At 41.8% G+C, this 24,280-nt stretch overlaps 1 protein-coding gene and 1 long non-coding RNA gene across 3 annotated transcripts in view; one reads left to right on the forward strand and one right to left on the reverse strand.

Annotated features, from left to right (window-relative positions):
* Positions 1-1,372: 1,372 nt before the first annotated feature.
* LOC142068547 (uncharacterized) lies at positions 1,373-18,344 on the forward strand. Its single transcript, XR_012664381.1, has 3 exons — positions 1,373-1,676; positions 8,824-8,934; positions 17,960-18,344. It is a non-coding gene; the product is annotated as an uncharacterized LOC142068547 (long non-coding RNA).
* Positions 3,261-24,280, reverse strand: part of CIRSR (corepressor of RBPJ and splicing regulator) — a 44,636-nt gene continuing 23,616 nt past the window's right edge. For both annotated transcript variants that reach the window (XM_048869972.2, XM_048869971.2), the window contains exons 8-10: positions 8,126-8,232; positions 6,506-6,591; positions 3,261-4,815 (exon numbers count right to left, since the gene is read on the reverse strand). In XM_048869972.2, the coding sequence (XP_048725929.1) occupies positions 4,113-4,815; positions 6,506-6,591; positions 8,126-8,232 (896 nt within the window). In that variant the 3' untranslated portion in view covers positions 3,261-4,112. The remainder of the gene's footprint in view (positions 4,816-6,505; positions 6,592-8,125; positions 8,233-24,280) is intronic.

The raw sequence follows: 24,280 nt of genomic DNA on the forward strand, positions 1-24,280 counted from the left end.
CAGGAGGAGACTTGCCGAAATTAAAGCGGAAGCCGCCTTTCACCTGTGGAATCCGCCTCCCCGTGAGCAGCTGTGGAGCTGAAACAGGCCGGGCCACTCACCTGTTCGCTACGCCCTGCATGTGGGGCTACACAGCCAGAATCAGGGCGCGCCACAACCCCCCCGGGCTAACTCCCCTCCCAGGAGCAAAGACTGTCCAGGGGCTTCAACCTTGGGGGCGGTCTCTGCCCCCCGGCCCAGCAGCCTTAGGAGCCGGGGGTGGCGAGCTGGAGCCCTGCGAGCTGACAGGGCTGCGGCCCGGGGGCCTATGAGGAGGAGACTAATATTCTCTTCATGGGGCACTTTACACCTTGGCTTGGCTCGGCTCCCGCGGGAAGCACAGAGGTGGCCCGAGAAGCTCCAGCCTTGGCCGAGGCCGTTCCCAGCAGCACAGGGCCATGACAGCACGGCCTCTTGTCCTGGGGGTCGGGCGCGGGGCTGAGGTCTGACACCCCTCCGCCCCCAGTCTCTGGAGCGGCTGCCCCGCAGGGTCACAGCGGCCCGGGCTCCCACGAGGCAGCGGGCTCCCGCTCTGGCTGATGACAAAGGGGCTCCTGCCTGACCACTACAGCTCCCATTAACACCGCGCCCTCTGGGGACCTTCCCCTGCACGGTGCCCTGCTGCCCGGCCTTGCTGCAAGCAGAGGGGTCCCCTCCCCGCACGAACTCGCCTGTTTACAGCAGCGCCTTGCGGCCCCGAACTTCCCACAACTTTCCCTGAGGCGGGGCAAGGCGCGGGCTGCTCGCAGCCTGCAGCGTCGGGCCCCGTCTACCACCCCGCCCCAGGCATGGGGGCGGGGACTCCCAGACACGACCGGCCCCAGCTAACACCCCTCCCCGGTGAGGGGAGCCAGCGGGAGACTCGGCCTTTGGCCCCGCAGCGCCCGTGTCACAGGCATTGTTCATTCCCCCTCCTCCATGCGGTCCGCTCACGAGCGGGCGATGACCTCGGGGCTGGCGAGTCCCCGGGCCCCCTGCTCCTAGCACGGAGCCGAGTTACTCCCAGCCCAGCGTTCACGTAGCGAGAGCGTCTCCGCAGCCTGCAGAGCCCCTGCCTCGCAGGGGAGCTGCCTCTAACGTTGCGGGTTAAGCAAATCCGCTGCCGGTTTGTGCACGAGTGGCTCCCGAGGGCTGGGGACTTACCGACCAGCCATTCATCCTGCGCCCGGCCTCAGGGTTAATCCCGTCCCGCTGCAAACGGGAGACGACGTCCCCAGCCATTCGTGAGCCAACAGCACCTCCTCCCGGAGCTCACTCGCTAGTGTCAAATGGCGCCGTTTCCACCATCCCCTGCGCGCGCAGTAGCCGTGGGGCGACGCTTCCCGGGGCTCGGCGGCCTCGGGCGGGCTGCGTGGAAGAGCCAATGCGCGGCGTCAGGGGCACCCGCGCGCTGTGTGTGTCTGGAGCTCTGGGGCGGGAGTAGAAGGTGCCGTGGACGCCAAGGGCCGGCGCGCCAGCGCGCTCCCTCCGCTCTGAGCAGGAACAAGGAAGGTCTCCTGCTGCCCCGCAGGGCTTGGAGGCCAAGCTCAAGCTGCTCCCTCGAGGCTTTTGACAACAGGCCGCTCTGGAATCCTGGCCCCTTTGCGCTAGGTTTGAGGCACCCTGGTTGCCCTCCTTTAAAAGCTCTGTAGCCTCAGGTAAGCAAATCAGGCCCTTCTCAAGAGCAGCTTTGCCAAACAGGGAGCTGGGGCTGCTCCCAGCCCCTCCCTTGGGTTGTCAGTTTGAACTGAGCTAAAGAAAATGTTAAGGGCAACAAGGCTCTTCGCCTGACCCAGTGTGAATCCTTTCCCAAAGCTGCCTCCGCTTGCTGCTGAAGGCAGAAGAACAGGTAACTAACAAAAATACTGGATTTATCAGCCTGCCCTATGTTGCCTCTTACCCATATATTTCCAAGATTACATTGCTTGTTTCTGTCTTTTCCAGGTTGCAGACAGGGAACAGCCAGCCAGCAGAACAGATACACACCACTTAACCACAGACTAATACCTGCTCCTTGCAGGCACAAAGGCAGTGTCAGATGCTCCGGATACACTTTAGGAAGTGCCTGCAAACAGAAATCAAACACACACAGCCTACACAAATGCCTACTACAAATAGAGGCTGGCAAGCCACTAGTGCAGATCCAAAGGCTGAGCCCTTCCTCCTTCTGTCTGCACCAGAAAGTTAGTAGCTGTATTACAGCCAAGCTGCAAGGCTGGCAAGCCACTAGTGCAGATCCAAGGCCCTGTGTCTGTCATGTGCAACAAAATACACTGCACATTCATGGAGAGACAGACTGAGCTCTTCAGAGAGAAGAGCATCACATCCTGCTGGTTGTTATTCCTTGTGCCCTTTCAAACTGGGTTCAAAACACACAGTTTAAAATGAATCAATGGGATACCAAAACAGGCCATTTCCCCAACTACCCAAACATTGGAGAGAGCAACCCTGGCTTCTACCTTGTATCCAGGCTGCTGTGTGTTTTTTCCAGACTGGTGCACAGTGTTTTACAGACCTTTTGAAACAAAATAAATGCCACTTGGTAGCAAAGGTGCCTGATTCTGTTGGTGCCTCACCCCCAATATTTAGGTGGATATGCCTGAGAGTACTTTGTTAATATTCTGTGAGTCAAATGGAATGCGCTTTAAAAGGTTACATCTTACCACTGGGCAGTCAGAGTGAGTCCCAACATTTCTCCCAACAGTTTGGTTTATTTGTTAAAGATTCCCCCCAAGTTTATCAAATTTGCCTCTTGTCCCTTTTAAATGACAGCTTTTACAAGCAAATACTATGGATCAATTTAGGGCCCAATCCTTCCAAGTGCTGAGTGCCCTCAATTCCCATTTATATCAGCACTGCCAAGGGCCTAAGGGGCAAGCTGGTGCAAGTATTTAAAGAAGAAAAGCCTGACATGTTTGAAAGGGTGAAAACTTTCAAACGTGTTTAAAAGGTCAAATCACGTCTACAGCATTTTAACTCCATATGATATTTAAAGCTTTTGCCTGGCAGTTTTAAGATGTGCAGGTGGGACAGCTAAAGAACTACAACCCTCCATTTGTAGTGAAGAGGGGAAAAACTTACTTGCCTGAGCCTGATTGCACCATTTTACTGCTAACTCAACCATTTTCCATGTTCTTAAAAACCGTAAAGACATTCTCCTTGCAGCAGAAAAACATGTGGTTTTCCTGCCTGTGCCTTTGAAATGACTTAGGGACTCTGGAAAATTAGGCGATTCATACTGCTTATAGAAAGTAACAGTTTATTAAGGTAGTTCATCCTCATGACATATGGGGGGGAAATCCCACAACTGTTAAGTAAACTGCTGCATGACAACACAAGAATGAGCATTTGCCTTAACTTTCTATTGCACACAATGAGATACCTTGGAAACAGCTGAAAGGGTGAATATTCTTTTCATGTCTTGAGAAATTCTTGAACAATAACAACACTGTACTAGCATCTACCAACAGGGATTCAAGATGTTTAGATAGACCTGATTAAGTTAGATACTGCAGGAGGTCAAAAAATGTTGGCTATACACTTATGTGGAAATATGTCTGTCTGTTGTTTTAACTGGTGAAATTGCCCTCTTATGTGAAACCTCTGAAAAAGTTTCAGTACAAAAATAATCAAGTCTGAAGCAGTGATTTTTATCCTGAATTATGTCAAATAATGTTTGGCATTGTTATACAAATCCTGGGACTCTTCCAAAATTACCCCATGCTCCTCCAAAAGTGTTACATCTCAGAAGCAAGAAGAAATAATACTCTACAAAACGTTAACACATCATGCACTGGTATTTTAAAAATATTTCTGAACAAAGGAAGTATAATTTACAAAAAGTCTAGGGCTTGTTACACAAATACAAGAAACATTCACCAACAAAAATATATCTACAAAAATACCATAATATTTATATCTAACTTACAAATATCCCCAAATAATGAATGGATTTGATGCTGTTTTGCAGGACATGACAATTTACAAGAATTGGAAAATGAAAAGTAACTTCTTAAAAAGAAAGCAATGCCTGACTGAACCCTGGTTAAAGGTACTCAACCAAAAGGAAGATGTGTTTGCACCAGTCACCCACACTATTTATATTTTCTCTCTCTGCTTCTGCTGTTTCTGCCTCTTTCCTTATGGTCCACTTTACTGCACCAGTCTCCACCGCTCTCTCTACATTTTTTCTCTCTGTACGCATCTGTGCTGTGGCTTCTGGTTTCATTTTTCCTGTGCTGCTCTTCACTGGGGCTTCGACTTGGTCGTCTTCTTATCTGCCTTTGCTTGTAATTGCTGTGACTTGTGCAAGAGCTTCTCCCGCTCCTCTCATCCTTGCTTTGGCTTCTGCTATCCCTCTCATTTCTTTCAGTTTCTCTCTTGTCTGTGCTCTGGTTTCTGCTTTTGGACTTTCTTTCACTCTCACAGGAGCTCCATTTGTTGTTCTCCCCAGAACTATCTTGCTTTAAAAGTCTACACTTCTCCCTATCTTTGTCCTTGTTACCGTGACTACTGGAGGGTTGTTCATAAAGTTTTTCCTTCTTAGTCTTTGTCTTCCCTTCTGAATCACTGCTGTTAGCCCCTGAAAACTTGTCTTTTTTTCTTTTCTTAGAATACATCTTCTTTTGTATGGCTTTGCTGTCAGTCTCACTATCACTGCTGCTTACTGAAGTCTCACTGGAGGAGGAAGAAGAGGAGCTGATCTTATGTTTCTTGTGTTTACGTTTGCTTTTCTTCTTTTGCTGCTTTTTCTTCTTTCTGTCTTTCCTCTTTTTCTTCTCCAGACGATCCAATTTCCTTTTATTTTGAAAATAAAAAAGATCAATCAAACATTTAAAGATAGGTAAAATGTAGCACCACTGCCTTCTTGTGCAGTCAATACTTAAAACGACAGTACGCAGTAAACACGCAACATTTTTTTACGAAGCATGTTGAACTTTTGGCTTTAAATTTCTGATCTCAGACTAAACTGAAGTATTTAAAATGTAGCTCCCATTTAGCCATCCCTCAGAACTACAAAGAAGTAATTTTTAATGGACCACATTTAGGAAGGTGAGGGTAAGAAATGTGAACCTGGGCCTTACAACTGGTAGTGCAACCAGTTGATGTTTTTGAGCTGGCTCTGTTGGTTTGACTCTGTAATATAACAAGGAAAATTTTCAAAGGCACAAATAGCAGTTAGGCGCCCAACTCCCAATGGCCCTCAGTGGAAGTTAGGAGCCTATCTGCTACATGTGCCTTTCAGAATCTCCCCCCGATGTTAGTTCTCCAGAAAGCTGTTCTTATCATCTGTTCAGTCATAAACAGAGGTGTAAAATGTCTAGTCAACAGTACACTGTTCTATCAGGCAAGCAAACACATTTATTTTCATTTCAACTGCTTTTGCCCAGTTTTGTAATTTTAAGCCCTTGGTCACTCTTATTTTGTTAATTCTTATCAATGAGTCAGCCACTACATTTGACATGCTACCTAGACTGCCTTCATTGGATTTAAAACAAATTAAGAAGCTTAAAATCACTGAGGACCTAAACACTTAGCTAAACTGAAGCATTTAAAAATATACAGTAATTTAAACTGTGTGTTTGGGACATTAGAAATCCAAACAAAATTATTAAAGGTTAAATTACTGAAACCACATGCATGCATATATATATATAGAGAGAGAGAGAGAGTGTGTGTGTGTGTAATATACACACACACACACAATTATCCTTCATAAATAGTGTAAACTGTTTTCCTTATTTAAAGTTAATTACACTTTTGGACCTCACAATGCTCACAGAGTGCTCTTTTAACTTTTCTTTAAGTTATTATATTTAAATAAATAAGAGTGATGTCTGTGTCATCTATCAGCCAGTGATTCAAAATTGGTTAATAAGGACACACAAAATTAGAGAAGAAATGTAAAACCTTCTTTCCCCTTCAGCATATGAAAGCAACAAGGCAGCAGCAGAGAAAAAACAAACTTTGTTCGGAAACCATAAAAATATCCTGCACTCCCTCTGCTGGCTAATCCTAATTCTAGGGCTATGGTAAACTGTAACACCACTGCTGATACACAGAAGAAAGGTTAAGTTTAGCTCCCTTAGGAACAAAGGAAGTACGTCAAGCTTTGCCAAGTGCAAAATCAATAAGGAAAGAAATGTAATTTTCAATCTTGGAAGAGAGCATGGTAAACAATGGAGTGTAAAATATTTTAAAATAGCAATTGACATTGTCCTCTGTGAACTGATGCATATACAAAGTTAGTGTCTGTGTCACAGCATTCAAAGTTAAATATGAAGTGAAAATAAAGCCATTAAAACTGCATTACAATTGGATTACAAAATGATGAATAAGCATGCTGCATAATACGAAGTGTGGTAGTCAAGTGTAGATTAATTTAAATTGATTTTTTTTCAGTAGATGGAAAACTGTAGTTAAAAGCTATTGGCTATATATTGCTAAACTCATAGGAATAAGTGCCATGCAACTGCGATAAAATTACCTCAGAAGTTTCTGTTTTTGTTTAGTTGACAGCGATTTTAAAAATTCAACTTCTGGGTCATCTTCTCCTTCACTTGCAACAAATTCCTATAAAGAGAAAAAGTAATAAGATACCATATCCTTAAATAAAAATAAGGTGGCATTTCAAATTAATGATTCCTGTATTAAAATATTATGAACATTAAAAGGTGTGTGAGAATTTGATTTTATGTATATGAACACACACACATACACCCCCAATAGCAACCTTGAGAAGATAAGCAGTTAGCTTGCTACAAAGAAGGAATCTATATTGGTTTAAAAGGAGTTGGGTGTCAGAGTACAGGAACCATATAGCACCATAATGTGAACACTATAATGTTTCCACAGGCTAAGTCATTTAGGGAAAGCTTTCCTGAGTTCTGTCTAGTGTAAGAGATGGAAGCATTGGTTGGTGGATGGGAAACTGCAAGTCCCACTGAACCACAAAGAAATTTAGGCAAATCACTTAACCTTTTTCTACATGAGCTTACTCACTGAAAAATGGGTGTTATACCCATCCACCTCACAAGTGTGCCATAATGCTTAAATTATTGTCTGTAAAGTGCTATACAAATACAATATGTTGCAACTGTATTTTCTACCCACAACAACAACACAGTACTAAAAATCAGGTCAGATTTAAATTTAGGAATTCTTAAGACCCCCTTCCTTTCAAATTACATGCATCTGGAATACCCAATTTCTTACTCTTCACATTTTTAATTTTAACTCATGAGCAACAACAGGGCAGAAACTAGGACATAAGTTCTCCATATGCGACTTTTCTAAAAAACCGGTGAGAACTTTGCAACACATTTAACACTAATCTCATAAACTAGATTGCCTTTACAGGAAATTATGTACTCAGGAGACAAAGAGTGCTGCGTATGTGCATAAAAAGGAACATAAGCAGTTGTCTGTTTACTCAGGATTTTTAGGAAGGGTTGCAAGGTACGGTCCAGTCCCTGATTCGCAAGTCATCCCGCCCCCCCGTACTTGGTTGCCTGGTAGTTCAGTTATCTTGCTATATGAGTGAGGTGGCTTTATGGTGGGCTTGCTATTTTGGATAGTGTATATACATTATGCATTTCACATTTTTGTTAAGGCACCTACAAGTCTGAAATAGGCACTATGTGAAAGTCTAAAGAAGTACAATTACATATTTAAAGTCTTGTAAATAAAAATGATATAATAAAACTAAATTAACATAAAAAGCTTTAAATAGAGAGAGTTATTTTTTGCATGCTTTCCTCTGGTTTCATCCAAAGCCAGTTCAGGGGTAAGCCTGCAGGCAGCACGTATCACATCAGATGCATGTTGCAGGAGCGCAAATCATCCCTTCTGGGACATATTCAGTTTCTAGTCATCCAGAGGAGACATTTAATTTATTAAACTGTGGCCTTAAAAAAATCATTTCAGATTTGTCACTTTGGCTAAAACTAAGCAGCAAAACACAATACATTTCAAGGTATTTTCCACTGCTAGATCTATCCAGCTTTCCTATGGATATGCATATTGGAAAAAATGTTAAGTCGCAATTCACAAGCAATCACATTTAGATTTACAGACATTTTCAGCTTACTGATAAAAAGATCATTACCTGTGATGGATCATTTGCGGTCAAGTTTCTCCCCAGTACATTTTGTTTCAGTGCAAACCCACTGTTTCTCATCTCCGCTATTAGCTCTGAGGGGTGCATTGATGGCCCTGTTCACAAAAATCACAGTTTGAATGTATCATTTATATCTCTACCTTTTTTGGACTCCACAGTAGGAATTCAGTTGAAATTTTGTTAAGTAAAATCACAGCTAAATCAACTCAATAATCTTCTGCTGAGCAAATAATCAGATATGATTTTTTAAAACAGCAGTCTGGAGATTCAGAATAGAAAATAATTGCATTTTTCTTTAAGTGCAAGGGGATTCTCTTCTTATGTAACTTTGTCATGTTGAAAACAATATATTTAGGTATTGTCTGGTTGTATGCTTTTGACTGTAGTACAAAAAAATATAGGAAGCCTAGAACAGACATATTAACTTAAAGACTTTTTAATACTTCCTCTCTCCAAAAGCAATAAGAAACCACACTTTTAAGAGAATATTATAGCATTTTTCATAACCATACAATACACATTTTAAAACTTTCCTGTACATTTTTATTATTTTGTAATTGGACTTCTCTGAAATGATTTTTAAAGAACGAATTATATACCAAAGACTGTTTTTCTTCTAAAATATAATTGAGACCAGAGGTACATAATATGCATGTACTGATCATCTTGTTTACATTTTCTTTCAGTTTTGTTTTTTTGTTTTAAATACTGACTTAGGAGAGGCGGGAAACATCAACATGAGTTCTAACTCCTCAACATTTCTGTGCATGCTTGTCACTGTACAGATCAGAGCCATGGTGAGTATGCAATACCAAAAAGGCTATGTACATCTGCAAACAAAACATGTAACTATTGTCTGTGAAAGAGCTGTTATGATTTATTAGGTAAAAGATAGATTAATCATACTGATATAAGCTATTCACCAGAAATTCAACATACGTAGCATCTCAGTATGCCATCAAACCTTAAAGAAACTTACTAATATTGTAATATATTTTAATTACACAACCTGTAATGCCACATTAACAATTGGATGCAAAGGGGAAAGATTTTACTCTTCGATTTTGTCTGAAACGGTGTCTATGCTGGATACCTTTTGACTGGCATTTTCAGAGAGATGTAATAACTGAAATGGCAGACATACTCTGCAGCATAATTAGGTGCCAGTGAGATAAACAGGCCAGCAGATAATGACCTCAGAGCCAGCCCTAGGAAGGGTAGGTGTGAGCAGCCCAGAGAGAGCATAATCTGGTCAAGATTCGGAAGGGATTTATAGGTCAAGAGCAGCATCTTGAGTCTGATTCTGAATGTGACAGGCAGAGAGAGTGTAACCGAGTCAGAACTGCTGCTGTAACCTTGCTCTGCTTATCCATATCTGCTCCTGATGCATAATCTTGGTACCTGCTTACACTAGATGGAAACCTAGCAACAGAATTTGGTACCAGCTGAAGTTTTAATGATGCATACAGGGAAACAAACAAAAAGGGCATTACAATAGCCTAAACAGGGCAAAACAATGACCTCAGAATGGGTGAGAGAAAGGCACACACACTAGCGCAACAGACATGAAAAGGCAGATGGCAGATTTCACCATAGCAGAGAAATCAAAATGTTTAATCAGACCAAAGCCCAGAAGGACACTTCTAAGCTAGCAAACATGAAATGTGGCTATGGAAGAGATACACCAACTGACAGAATAAAATAGTAATTCTAGAACTCCTGCCCTCTTCAGAATCTCACAGCATTTTACACACATTAAATTAATTAAAACAAGTTATCCCCAGTCAGCAGATAGGAGAAACTGAGGCACAGCAAATATAGGTAACTTGTCCAAATTTTCCCCAAGCGGGGGGGAGGGAGAGAGAATAAATGCATGCGCTAATTTGTTTTTTATTATATAAAGAAGTCTGAAAGATTCTTAAGATTTTTTCCTTGTTTTCCTTCTTTTGCTGTAAAAATATCAGCAATTTCAAATCTTTGTCTTTCCTATTTTTGCTGGAGAACTAATGAGCTAGAGTGGGAGCTCTCTGAGCCCTCCATTCATGGGCTACATAGGGTATTCAGCCTTTTGCAAAGAGATCTCTTCTCCCAATTGCTCACCTGGTATTTGAAGTTAAATAGGTGTTAAATCCAGTTTTGAACAATCTGACTAAATCACTGTATTTCTCTTGGTACTTGTGATATCATGATTTTGTTAGTTACCTAGCCATCCATAAAGCAGCCTGCTATAGCTCTGTTTTTGTTGGCTCAGCTGCTGTAAAGTGGCCAAAGAACTGGTTTATCTGACCCCACCAAGGAATATTCTCTTAAGGGGCTTTTCTGGCAGCACTGACCTGGTGGCATGATGCCTGTGGCACAGGGGCACGTCAGACATGGGGGGCAGGGGAATGTGGCTGAGCTCAAAGCACTCCAACTATTCTCTAGACTGGCAGAGTGGCCCATAGGAGGTTGTTCAAAATTGCCATTAATCAGAGCAGTCTTTGGGGGGTAGCTGTCTTAGGCTACAGGTATGCTCAGGATCTGAGAGGTGCAACAGAGAATTACAGCCCCCTTTCCCTCTCATCTCCTTGATCTCTTTGCTTAGGCTGTACCTTCTAAGAGGTACTCCTGAGGGACCTCTGCACCACTGAACATGTGCAGAATTCATGTCTGGTGCAAAAAAAATTTTTCAAGCAAAATATACATTCTGCCCAAGAAGTGCTGAAGTTCTACCTTTCACCCCCCACAGGCCGCTGTGGCCCCAGAACAGCCAGCAGCCAGCTGCATTCATCACAGCACCCTGCCTGCAGAGCCAGCTTAGGACAGACAGAGTGGGGCACACAGGGCTGCTGGGGTTCAGAAGGGCTAGTGGCGGGGAAACAAATGGGGAGTGCACTCATGAGCTAGCGGGGTGACAGCATTGAGCCAGGGGCTGAATGGGAGGGGTGCTGAAGGGCCACATGGGGGTGGGTGGGGTGCAGGGACATGGGCAGATGTGCCTGACTGAATGGGAGAGGCTCGGGATGTGGGGAGGCTCACCAACTACCTAATAATTCCTCCCTTTCCCTGCAAAAAATCCTGTTCCATACTTCTCCCACCCACACCCAGCAACCCTCCAGGTTCACTCCCACAATCCTTCCCTCTCCCTCAGGTCCTCCATTACCCCCAACTCCCACAAGCCTTTGCACTGCTTCTGAGGAGCGCAGGAAATATGTTTCTGTATTGTAGTTCAAATTAATTACTCAAAGTTCTGTATTAATATGCCTAGTAAGGAATCTATTTGTCAAAAAAACATTATTTGCACCTTTTTTTTACTTTACTTGCACTGTGACAGACATACTTGCTGACCGGTATTTTGAAATAAATTACCAAAATAATTGAAACTGGTGTGATTATATTGTGTTATTTTGACAAATAAAATAGGCAGAATTTTATAGAGTTTTTCAAATTTTGTCTGCAGAATTTTGAATTTTTTGGTGCAGAATTCCCCAAGGAGTAAAGAGGTACAGTTCAGAACTGGGGCCAGAGTCTTCCAGGATTAAACTTGTTTAGTTTTAAAAGATCTCTGGCCTCCTTTGCGTATAATAATTTTAAAAAAATTACACTGTTTTCTTCTTTTGTCTAGTTGGCAGCCGGTATCAAGTGGAGTGCCCCAAGGGTCGGTCCTGGGGCTGGTTTTGTTCAATATCTTCATAAATGATCTGGAGGATGGTGTGGATTGAACCCTCAGCAAGTTTGCAGATGACACTAAACTGGGAGGAGAGGTAGATACGCTGGAGGGTAGGGATAGGATACAGAGGGACCTAGACAAATTAGAGGATTGGGCCAAAAGAAATCTGATGAGGCTCAACAAGGACAAGTGCAGAGTCCTGCACTTAGGACGGAAGAATCCAATGCACCGCTACAGACTAGGGACTGAATGGCTCGGCAGCAGTTCTGCAGAAAAGGACCTAGGGGTTACAGTGGACAAAAAGCTGGATATGAGTCAACAGTGTGCCCTTGTTGCCAAGAAGGCCAATGGCATTTTGGGATATATAAGTAGGGGCATTGCCAGCAGATCAAGGGACGTGATCGTCCCCCTCTATTCGACACTGGTGAGGCCTCATCTGGAGTACTGTGTCCCGTTTTGGGTCCCACACTACAAGAAGGATGTGGAAAAATTGGAAAGAGTCCAGCGGAGGGCAACAAAAATGATTAGGGGACTGAAACACATGAGTTATGAGGAGAGGCTGAGGGAACTGGGGATGTTTAGTCTACGGAAGAGAAGAATGAGGGGGGATTTGATAGCTGTTTTCAACTACCTGAAAGGGGGTTCCAAAGAGGATGGCTCTAGACTGTTCTCAGTTGTAGCAGATGACAGAACAAGGAGTAATGGTCTCAAGTTGCAGTGGGGGAGATTTAGGTTGGATATTAGGAAAAACTTTTTCACTAGGAGGGTGGTGAAACACTGGAATGCGTTACCTAGGGAGGTGGTGGAATCTCCTTCCTTAGAAGTTTTTAAGGTCAGGCTTGACAAAGCCCTGGCTGGGATGATTTAATTGAGGATCGGTCCTGCTTTGAGCAGGGGGTTGGACTAGATGACCTCCTGAGGTCCCTTCCAACCCTGATATTCTATGATTCTTCTTTGCATAAAAAGCTTATGGGAATATATCCTTATGCTGATTTTTGTACAAAGCTCCAATTGACTTTGGTTGGAATTTAAGGCCAGAGTTGTTACTTGAGTGACTGCTCAGAATCAGATAAACCCAAAAGTGTATTTAAACATCTCTGTTCTCTAAAAGCATAAGAAAACTAACTGTATTCAGCAAGTTATTAACTTTGCTGGGAAAAATAAGAACCCGTGGAAGGTAAACCTGAAAAGAAAATGAATTAGACTAGTATGAGAGTCTACTTTTTTTAAAAGAAACTATGGAGCCATGCTCATAGCTCCACCAATCTGTAATATTTTAGATTGGAACCAGGTTCTACTATAATTATCAGCGCTTAAAGGAGGTAAGCAACATTAGATCTATAGGTATGTTACACTGAAGTTATATCAAAGGTGCCTACAGCATATGGAAAGGTTCCCTTTTTTTAAGTCTGTGTAAATTGAAACATAAAATAAACATGATTCTTATTTTGCGATTCTACATAATTCTGGTTAGTGAAACTAGCTTAACCTGAAATTGACAAGTTTGCTCTGAAGACAAAGGAGAATTTTCTGCAAACTTTGAAGAAAACTGGTCAAACTAGTTATAAGTCTGTAAAAAATTATTCATTTGGAATTTTGACAAGTGTAACTGTGTTCTAGATTCCATTAGCTCAGAAATGTCTGGTTAGTACCCCTTGAAATTTCCCATATATTTAAATCTACTGCAAACTTCTGCTCAGGTTACATTTGAAGAAACTGCTCTGAAATTACAAAAACATCACTAATGATGGTTATATTTCTGAAGAAAGGTTATGGCATGTGTATGACAGATAGAGTGAAACAGGATGCCGGATGTTATGACCCTGGATGGAAATGCAGAACTATTTTGCTGATTTAGCTTGTAGCTAGATGAGGTGAATTTCATTAGAATCAACTAAGGAAGAAAAAAAGCTGAGATTCTTTAAAATGATAGAGGTAAGAGGAGGACACGAAATCTTGTAGGGGGAAGCCCTAGGGATAAAACAGTGAAAAGAAGTTTGAGTGAGGGTTAATGGAAAACTGTAAATAGACTCCTGCCTTGAAGTTTTCTTATACATATTACATTTCTAAAGCTGAAAAATAAAAGCACACCCCAGGAACAGGAGTAAATTCTCAACAAGCCCCTGCTGTGCAAGTGTACTGTGTTTTGGGGGGGACAGTGTAGGAACCTCACCTATTCACAGTATGTTACCTAATAATGGCTGGTTGCAGTGTGTGTAAGAATCCTCGCTGTAGTTGCCAGATAATGGAGAGATTTTTCTGTCTTAAAAAGGTAGAGGCCTATGATTTTTGGATCTGTAGACTTGGTTCTAGTTCAGGTGTTGGTGGTGTATTTATTTAGTAATTGTAGCTGTGAGAACCAAAGACTAATTAAGTGGAGCTTGTCAGGCTTTTGGGTTGACTGGCAGGTATCCAGCCAGGTCCTCAAAGATTCTGGACACAGGTTGCTAACTGAAAGAAATGTGATTCAGCATCAGTTTTATAAATTTTATTAAAACACAAAAATAAAATGTAACCAAAACTAAACTATTATGAATAATATTAAATGAACTAGGATATATGTTTGCACAGTGCCAAGCACAATGGAGTCCTGGTCCATAACTAGGGTTCCTGGGAGCTACAGTAATACATAAAAAAATAATAAAGCAATACAACTATCAAATCAATATCAAAATTAACAAACTGGCCTCAATATTGGACTGCAGTTAAATCATCCATCCTTACAAATTCTAAGACAGAGTCCGAGAAGGTGGCTGTTTGGTTATAAATCCCAACTAAAGAATGTAACCAATGTCTATCAGGTTTATAATTTGAGTGGTTAAGAAGCTTAATACTGAAAGCAAATTGTTCTCTAGTGTCTGGAACAGTCAGAGACAATTAAAAAGCTTCCTCCTTAGATTTTAAATTTCTGTGAGCTGGCTCACCCTTTCTGCCCTTCTCCCCTCTACTCCTGCCTGGAGATATTAGAATACAGACTTTAACAATACACTCTTGATAAAGAAAAGTTTGAAACTACCAGAAGTTACAGGTGACAATCTCAAGTCTCAGGATTTTTAAAACATCAACCACACTCTAATGAGTAATTTAATGAGACAAAAGTTAGGGCTGTTGCCAGACACCTTCCCCAGGTGGACTTTATGGGCTATCTGACTCTCTGAAAAGGAGCCGAATCTACAGTTAAGTAGCCAAGCAGTGATATTTTGCTAGCACAGTGCTTCTCGCTAGCAGACCTTCTTTGGGTGCAGGGAGACTGATCAAAGGCCGGAGTGGCCTCTTTGTTGGTGCTTGTGACTTCATCTCATCAAAGTTACTGGCCTTATAGGATCTGCGACGTCACTCTTATTCCTCAAGTAGCTTGTTGATCTGAAAGACTAGGGGTGTCAGCTTTACCCTTGATTCTTATGGTTGGCAAGCTTTGCTCACTCCTCCTTGCAACATCTTCCCCCAAGGACTTTGGACAAGTCCAGTGTAAAAGCTATTTTGGAGCCCTGCAACTTGATCCAATTACATTTGAATTTGGCCATCCTTAGTGATAATGAACTTGGAAAAGTTTCACTTAAATCAGCAATTTAAAATATATTTGATGTTTGCAAACCAGAGACTGACATCAGCAACTCCTCAAACTATATCAAAAATCTGGATACAAATGACCACTTTGGAGGAAGTTGGCATGGAAGTTGGGTGAAAAGGTCCTGTGTGTCACCAGTTTATGGAAAGTTAGACATAAAAATCCTATAAAAAGAGCTGATTGCTAAGACCCTTTTTCAATAATCACTCAACGTTCATCTATCAGCAAAATTGAAAATAACATCAAACAATGATCTGTTTCATCATTGCCATTTTTTATTCTTCTTAAAACAAAGCAATTACAGTACCTAAACTATTATTGAACTGGGCAAACAGCTTGTTGTCTGGAATCTACATCTTAACAGAGATAAGTTACATAAAAACTTTTGAAGACACCCATTTAAGAAATAAAAATTGTAAATTTCTATAAAGGTCTGTATCGCCATAAAAGCGATTGTCTTCATATAGCAAGCAGGTCATTGCAGAATGGTACCAGACTTTTTTCCTCTATATGATGACAATTGGCTAAACAGTTCACCTTTATGCATAATTAAAATTACATTATGGAGTCACACAGAAGAGGCTCCATAGTTTAAGATGCATCCAGAGATCCAACACAAGACCCTTATTTTCAAGGTCCTAATAGCTAGAAATAGTTTCTCCTTGCACAGTTAAGTCTCCTGTGATGTGTCAGAGTGACCCTCCCATGGAAAGGGCGAGGTAAAGGGTTACTGAGTGCAGGGGAACCTAGGTTGTGAGCATGTCCTCAGATGGGGTCCAAAGCTACATTGACCCCGATAGCTCTGCTTTGCTCTCTGCCCCCTCCAGCCTACCTTAGAATACCTCCATGGTTGCTCAGCCTGCCTAACTGGTGAGTCATGGAGGCAGGCCAGCAGCAGCAAAGAATGGAAATAGCTGGGGGAACTTGACAGTTCTATCAGCTTTTCTTTGTAGGGCTCAAGCAGCCGGTTATGGCAAATAAGAGAAATAATTCAAACATTTTAAAATAAAACATACAGTGTGGCCTACATCTGAGCTGTCATGTGAATGTGTGAAGTTTGGGGAAACTGCGATAAAGCTAGTGCAGCGTGAAAACATTTCAGGTGAAATTTCAAAATGGGCTTATTTCTGAAATGTTTCTTCTACTAAAGTTACTATTTGAGAAGAAAAATACAGACAATTCAGTTGGCCCAGAAAAAGAGTATTAAATGTGGAAACTGAAATCATTTAATAAAGTGTGAAATGAGAGATTTTAGTCCCAATTAATTCAGTTAAATTGATCTCAATTAAATATCAGGAGAAATCTGAATGCTCTGTTGTTATGGTTGCACTCAGATTGTACTTCAATCTGATGATCTCTATTAAACAAAGGTAAAAAAAAATCCTGTATTTCACTTGTTACACGTCTAAATTACAAGTTCTCTCATTCCCCATTTAGGCCTCTCCCCTTCCATACACAAGAAGACTGGAAGTTACGTCTGAAACTATTTCCTTTTAGGTCTTGTCCACACTATGGCTGAAGTCACAGAGCCAACAACTGTATTTAGTACATAGTAATTGCTATCATGGTTTCCACTAACAAATGTGGGCAAGGATTTCTTTTTTATTAGAATAATGCTGGCTAAAGTGTAGGCCTACATTTAAGTGGTCTAAAACATAGTTTTCAAATTCTCCCCAATGGTGGTGGAAAATTAAATAAAATATAGTGGTTGCTAGAATAGTCCAAACTGTAGCATGGACAAAATCAATCTTCTGGTCACTAGTGACTACCAAAACAGCACTTTGTTATTTCTCCTATCTGCTCCTGATGCATTGTCTTGATAATACCTGCTTAGTTTACTGACAAAAGCTTTCATTTCTGCCAGCACTGCAGAAGACCAAGCTGAATTGTTCTGCTACATGCAATCAATTAAGTTACCAACTAAGTTTTGATTCTAGACTACCTATTGAAAGTGTTGAGGTAAGAGGCAGTGAAAGCATAACTCATTCCCATCAGAGGCAGGGGCAGAATACAGTAACTGATTTTCAGACATCATGTTATGCTTGCATAGTAGTGGCATTTACTGAATCTTGTTTTGATTCAGAACAGACAATTTGATAGGGAAGTCACTGATCATAGGCTAACAGGTGTCATTTTTACAGTCACTTTTCTAACATTAGCCACATTTTAGTGCACCCTAGTTGTTTGCATATAATGCAGGTTTTACCAAAGCACAGATTGTTTAGATTAGACCATGAAATTCAGATCCAAACCCTTCCTCAAGTTTGGGAGTGGAAGTTGTACAGATCCAGAGTGCCGAACTAGAAACAGACTAGTGTGGCAATGCTGACTTCACACAGGTGAAGGGAGCTGGAATGGGGGTTCTGGTTTGGGACAGTTTCTAGTTTAAATGTGTGTTCTTTTTACTCTAAAAGGAACAACCCTAAGATCCATCATTATAGAGCCTCCACAGATATATGCTGATGGATCTACGAGATGGTATCGTTTGAATAATGCATTATTTTTGGACTAAAGTTTGGCAAAAAGCAAACTGTCTACTCTCTCCTATCCAAAGAGGACCTGAGATTACATGCTACTGTAATATTTCCACAATTGTATTTTTCAGATGGAATAAACCTACAGCACTGTTCTACTTTGCTTCCTATGCAGCAGTGATTCTAAGAACATGCTCTTATATTTCACCGAGGGAAACTGATAACTCATCAATCAAGCTTTAGACCTGGTCCCTCCAGCAACTTCTAAAGAAAAGACAAGGGATTTACTGGATTACCTATTCAATGTAAACTCTGCAACCTATGTTTACAAACCAGACAATCCTACTGGTCAAAAACTACATAGCAAAGTGTAGGAGTCCCTGGACTGGATTGCAATGGGAAGAAGTATTTAGTTGTGCAGGTCACCAGGATGAGCTGATCATATTATTTTCAGATCTGAAGTCACAAAGTCTTGCTGTTCTGGGTGACTTAATTGACTAAAAGAAAAGGAGTACTTGTGGCACCTTAGAGACTAACAAATTTATTTGAGCATAAACTTTCATGAGCTACAGCTCACTTCTTCGGATGCAACTGTATCTCACGAAAGCTTATGCTCAAATAAATTTGTTAGACTCTAAGGTGCCACAAGTACTCCTTTTCTTTTTGCGGATACAGACTAACACGGCTGCTACTCTGAAACCTTAATCGACTATGAAGGCAAGCTCTTCTAGATTGACTCAAGAGCTCTTAACAACCAAGGGCTGTCTCTTTGGTGGGCTTTCACTAAATATACCTAGTTGGCCCCACAGTGGATTTATTTTGGAGTTTGAATTAGAGATCCAGAACACTGCTTCCTATGGTTGGCGGTCAGGGCTCACAGTTTGAGGTGGAAGACCTGTTTAATTGGTCTGTCCTTGGAGATGAAAGAAAATTAGCTAGATTTTAAAATTCTTGGAGGAAGTATACTATAAAAACCAATGAATTATTCTACCCAACAGCTTTTTGGAACACACTTTTTCAGTCTCTACCATTAAATACTCTCAAATGTCTCCCTCCCTTTGTGTCACTGGAGAAAGAAGAAAGTTGAGCACCAGTGGTGGAAATCAGAAACTGAGCTTGATCACAGGACAGACTTTTTGAATTTAGGTCATGGCTGTGATTGAGATAAAAGCAGAGCTCTTTTTCACTCCACCACAAGGACAATGAAGTCCCAGTCAGCGGAAACATTCCATGTCAAGACAACCTAATGTATCTCGGCTACTTCCACTAATACAGAGTTGAGCATTTCTCACTCAACTTTTCTACTACTTCACAGAGAAGACTGAGTTCAGATGAGATATGCACTTTGATGGAGTAATTTTCATACCCACTGTGGGGGAAAATAGTAAGTGCAACATCTTCTATCCTTGACTTTAAATTAGTTTTATCCTTTGCAGTCCTGAAAGTGCTTCATGAACTTCAGATTAGGGCCTCCATTTGGGTCAGTGTCTCTCATGGGTGGTTAAACTGAGTGGGATGATACTGACACTATTATTGGTGAAGCTAGTCAGTGCTTCTTTGGGGGAGAGCAGAATGGCAAAATTTCTTCAATAAGCAATTATTAGGGGGCTATTGTTTAAGAAACTGTCTCTTGATGCAGATAATCTTGACAATAATTGCCCTGTCTCACCTTCCTTTTTTGGGAAAGATTACTGTGAAGGTTTTGGCCAAACAGATTTGCCAATACCCGGAGTATTCTGATACCATGGAATCCTTCAAAGTGGTTTTAGATGTGGCTAAGTTACGGAGGCAACTCTGAGGATTTTCCTCCTGGCAATAGACAAAGATGAAATATCTGTGGAGACTGTGGAGTCAGGTAGAGAAAAGTCAATGGGACATATGTTTTTAACTCACTTTTGAAAATCCCATCCTCTATTCCAGGGGTGGGCAAATGATTTGGCCTGACGGCCACATCTGAGTATGGAAGTTGTATGGCGGGCCATGAATGCTCATGAAATTGGGGGTTGGGGTGTGGGAGGGGGTGAGGACTCTGGCTAGGGGTGCGGGCTCTGGGGTGGAACCAGAAATGAGGAGTTCAGGGTGCAGGAGGGGGCTCCGGGCTGGGGCAGGGGTGCGGGTGGGTGAAGGCTCCAGCTGGGGGTGCAGGAGGGTGGGACCGAGGGGTTCAGAGAGCAGGAGGGGGATCAGAGCTAGGGCAGAAGGGTCGGGGCACTGGAAGGGGTCAGGAGTGTAGGCTCTGGGCAGCGCTTACCTCAAGCAGCTCCGGGAAGCAGCAGCATGTCTCCCCTATGGCTCCTACGTGGAGGTGCAGCCAGGAGGCTCTGCGAGTTGCCCCATCTGCAGGCGCTGCCCCTGCAGCTCCCATTGGCTGTGGTTGCCGGCCAATGAGAGCTGCGGAGGCGGTGCTTGGGGAGGGGGCAGTGTGTGGAGCCCCCTGGCTGCCCCTACACGTAGGAGCCGGAGGAGGGACATGCTGCTGCTGCCTTGAGCAGCGTGGAGCCACGACACATGTGGCGTGGAGCAAGCCCTGGACCCTGCTCCCCGGCAGGAGCTCGAGGGCTGGATTTAAATGTCTGAAGGGCTGCATCTGGCCCCCGGGCCGTAGTTTGCCCACCACTGCTCTATTCCCTTCTCTCAGAGAAGGCCCAGATAATACATTGGGCAATTGTTCCTCTGTCCCAAGCATTCTCTTGCATGGGGTGCTGAAGATTCTAGCCTGTTAGGTTTCCTGTTCAATGTACAAGTAAAATCACTCCTATAGCAAGAAGGTTTGCGCTGCGATGACACCAAACTGCTAATTACACTCAGTCCCTCTTTTTAATATCAGACCTCAACAGGGCAGTGGCTCAGCTCTCTCAGCGTATGTCTGAGATTGGGTCCTTGATGAGGCTCAATTCACAGAAGATGGTGGCTGACTGGAGGAAACATCCAGGAGATGACAGAGTTGATTTCTTGAAAGAGAGGGGATTTGCTCACCTTTTGTCATAAAGACACAAACTGGGTGGGTGAAGCCCCGTTGGATCTCTGACTGCTTTTATAAGGCCAGGTAACAGCTATGGTCAGAAGTACTAATTGTCATCTACTTTCTGAGACAGTTTTTTCCATTCTGATGCAGACCTTGCCATGATGATCCATGAGTATGTCATCTCTAGAATCGATTATTTATCAACAAAGCTTCCCTTAACTCTTTCTCTCAGATTTCATCCAATATGAAACATGGCTGCCCACTTAGTGGTGCTTCTCACTGGCTTCAAATTTGCTTCTGGATGCAATTGACAGCAATGGTTTGGTTGTTTTCAAACTGTGATCGGTGTAACGCCAGTTATCGGGGGGGGGGGGGGGGACAGGACGACACACCTGACAAATGAAACATTATCAGAACCAAGCAGTAGAGAACTGTTGGGCTTGGGGAGAGAGGATATTTGCTATCTTACAAAACAGTAACCAAGATAATGAGGAGGTTAAACCAGTGGTCTGCATGGCTTGGGTCGGAGTCCTGGTTACCTGAGTGACTACCCATCCTTACATTATATTATGGCAGCTGAGATCAGCTGAGGCACTTGAGCTAACAATCCCCTTGATTTAAAGACTAAAGGCTAAAGACATGGTATTTTCAATGAGGGAACCTCTACACTGCTCACTTCTCCCCCAGGTTGGTTTGACAAGAGTACAAGGCCAATATAATCAGCCGTGCTTTTGCCAAACACTATATTTGGGAGGATATTCAAGGTTTCTCTTTTTTGAGGGGCAAGGAAATGGTCTTATTGACATAAAGTTCTGTTATTGTATTTAACAATAAACATGCCTTCAGTGAATTCACCCATGCTTTTATAAAAGCAAAGTATATTTAATACCCATAAACCATAATATTGAGAATTTTGAAGCATGAATTTGGGATTAATCTAAAATCTGATTGGTGCCCAGGCTAAGTGAAAATTTTGGTGGGATCCTACTGTTTACAATCAAAGTGCTCTCAGCTGCAGATCTTTAAGGAGGGTTTTATTTGCTATGCATTTTCTGATGGTACCTAAATACAGATGACTATTTACACGAATTTTCGTGATAGTCACATTAAACAACTTTTTCTTAATAAAACGCTATCCTAGATTAAGTAGAGCACAGAATTAAGTTCTGCTTTCCTATTGCATGCTAACTGATTTTTATCTGCTAGGAAACAAAAATTGGGTATTAAAAGCACCATGTTGTTCACTGCTTTCTGGAGCACTCAGAGTTTCACTTCTCTAATGATGCTTCTACATTTTTTGAAGAAATTGAGCCAGTCGTGATCCTTCCTAATATCTCTAACCATTTTCATTCCAAAACTTATTATTACCCTATCGCAGGTGTGTGAAGGCACCCATTTTTTCCAATGAAATTAAATGCTAATTTATATTACATGCCATGACCACAGCCTTGGAGTCATCCAAATATGAAACTAACTCTGGTGTTTTATTATAACCTCTTGTTCCTCTAAAAGTAAATTCCATTACTGAATTTATATGGCATATTTTAAATCTGTGTGTACCACTTTCTGTAAGTGACATTTTGGAATGAACAAATATTAAAACATTATGAAATAGTTCCAGGATTGTGAACAGACCACTGATGTATTCAGAAATTAAAAGCTGCTGTTTGAACTCCATAAAGCATCAAAAGAACAAATAATTGACAGATGCTGGTAGCTAATTAGAAAAATACGGGTTGTATAAAATCAAGCAAACTTTTGGCGGCTAGCTGTACTTTTGTGTATAATTAAATACAAATACATATACACACAGAATACCAATTTGTAATCACAACTGATATATATTATATTGCATATAATTTTTACCTTATCTTGATTATGAACCTTAGAAGTTATGCTTGTATCAGTAAAAAATATTCTAAACCAGACTAGCCTGAAGAAGCATTTTGATTGCCTAATTTAACTTTGTAAAGGAGTAGTAAATCTTATAGTTGGTCTCTGTAAACCTCACAGCTGGAACATTCTAACACTACCTTGCCGTTTCCAGTGATCAAAGTAAGTTACTTTATATATCAAACTAAGAATTTCATAATGGAAATAATGCAACATCAGGGGGTGCAGTTACCATGAAATAATTACACTCCTGGGAGATTACAGATAAGGCTGTACCCCAGGGGTGTGATTATCCCATGATAACCACATCCACTGAAATTGCCTTATTGCAAAAATAATCTCTATTCACTGGTGAAATATTATTCAATAGGTGATTTTTTTTTAAGTTTTTTTTTTAATCTTGAATCACCAACTGAGTATGTACAATGGTCTGTACACAAAGAAAAATAAAATGAAACTAACTCAGTACTGGGTTATTGTTTTCTTGTTTGCTGCAGTGTAGCCCTACATTTTGGATCTTGAGAAACAGCTGTCTCCCCTCACAGACCAGGACTCTGATTAGCAGTAGACATGTGCTTTAATCTGTATAGGCCCAATCCTGCACCAATTCCACATGTGAAATCCTCACTCAAGTCAATGGGAAGTCCGTACATGGAGCAGATACGGTATCCAGTCCGAAAGAGCAATGCAAGTCTGTTTATATGTAAAGAGCAAGATAAGTCCAATAAGTGGTATGTTCCTTAACATACCACTACCAAAGGCCCAACTGTTTTTTTGTTAACTATTAAAACAATTTCAGTTTTTACTAGAGCGATAGTTATTGTTGTTGAATTGCAACTTAATACGTCACACTTGCATAGTGCTTCTGATGTACAAAATGTTTTCCAAACATTATTGAATCAGTCCTCACAACACCACTATGAGCTAGGTAAATAGGATCCCAGTTCTATATCGATGGGGAAACTGAAGCAAAGATTTTAAATGACTTGACCACACAGTCATAATCTCCTTTTCATTCACTTGCAACTCGAAAATTCTCTTTGAGGCTGAAAATAGTCTCAGCCTAGAGGAGAAGCTTTTTGGGGTTTTACTGTGAAGGGGCAGCTGGGGCGGAGGATTGGGGATGAGATGTGAAATTCCCATTCACCTATTTTGGGGATGGGGCAGAGGAAACAATTAAAAAAAAAAAAAGAAAAAGTTAACACTGTACAAAATACCTAAAACGAAAACCAGAAATTTCTCATGAGCCTGTTTAGACATAAGAATATAAGAATGGCCATACTGGGTCAGACCAATGGTCCATCTAGCTCAATGTCCTGTCTTCTGACAGTGGCCGGCACCTGACGCTTCAGAGGGAACGAACAGAACATGGCAATTATTGAGTGATCCACCCCACCACACAGTCCCACCTAAACTAATTAATGGTAAAACCATTTTGTTGCGCGCTCAACAAAAAGCAACATTCTAGAAAAGTTATTTATACACACACACAAAATTCAGTACAGGCAATTAAAAGTTACATGCACTGTCCTTAAACATCTAAAGAACAAAGCGAGGAGGATTTTAAAAAGAAACTTCTAGCAGCAGACTACCC

The sequence above is a fragment of the Caretta caretta genome, chromosome 11 (genome assembly GCF_965140235.1).
Source record: "Caretta caretta isolate rCarCar2 chromosome 11, rCarCar1.hap1, whole genome shotgun sequence".
NCBI classification, from domain to species: Eukaryota; Metazoa; Chordata; order Testudines; family Cheloniidae; genus Caretta; species Caretta caretta.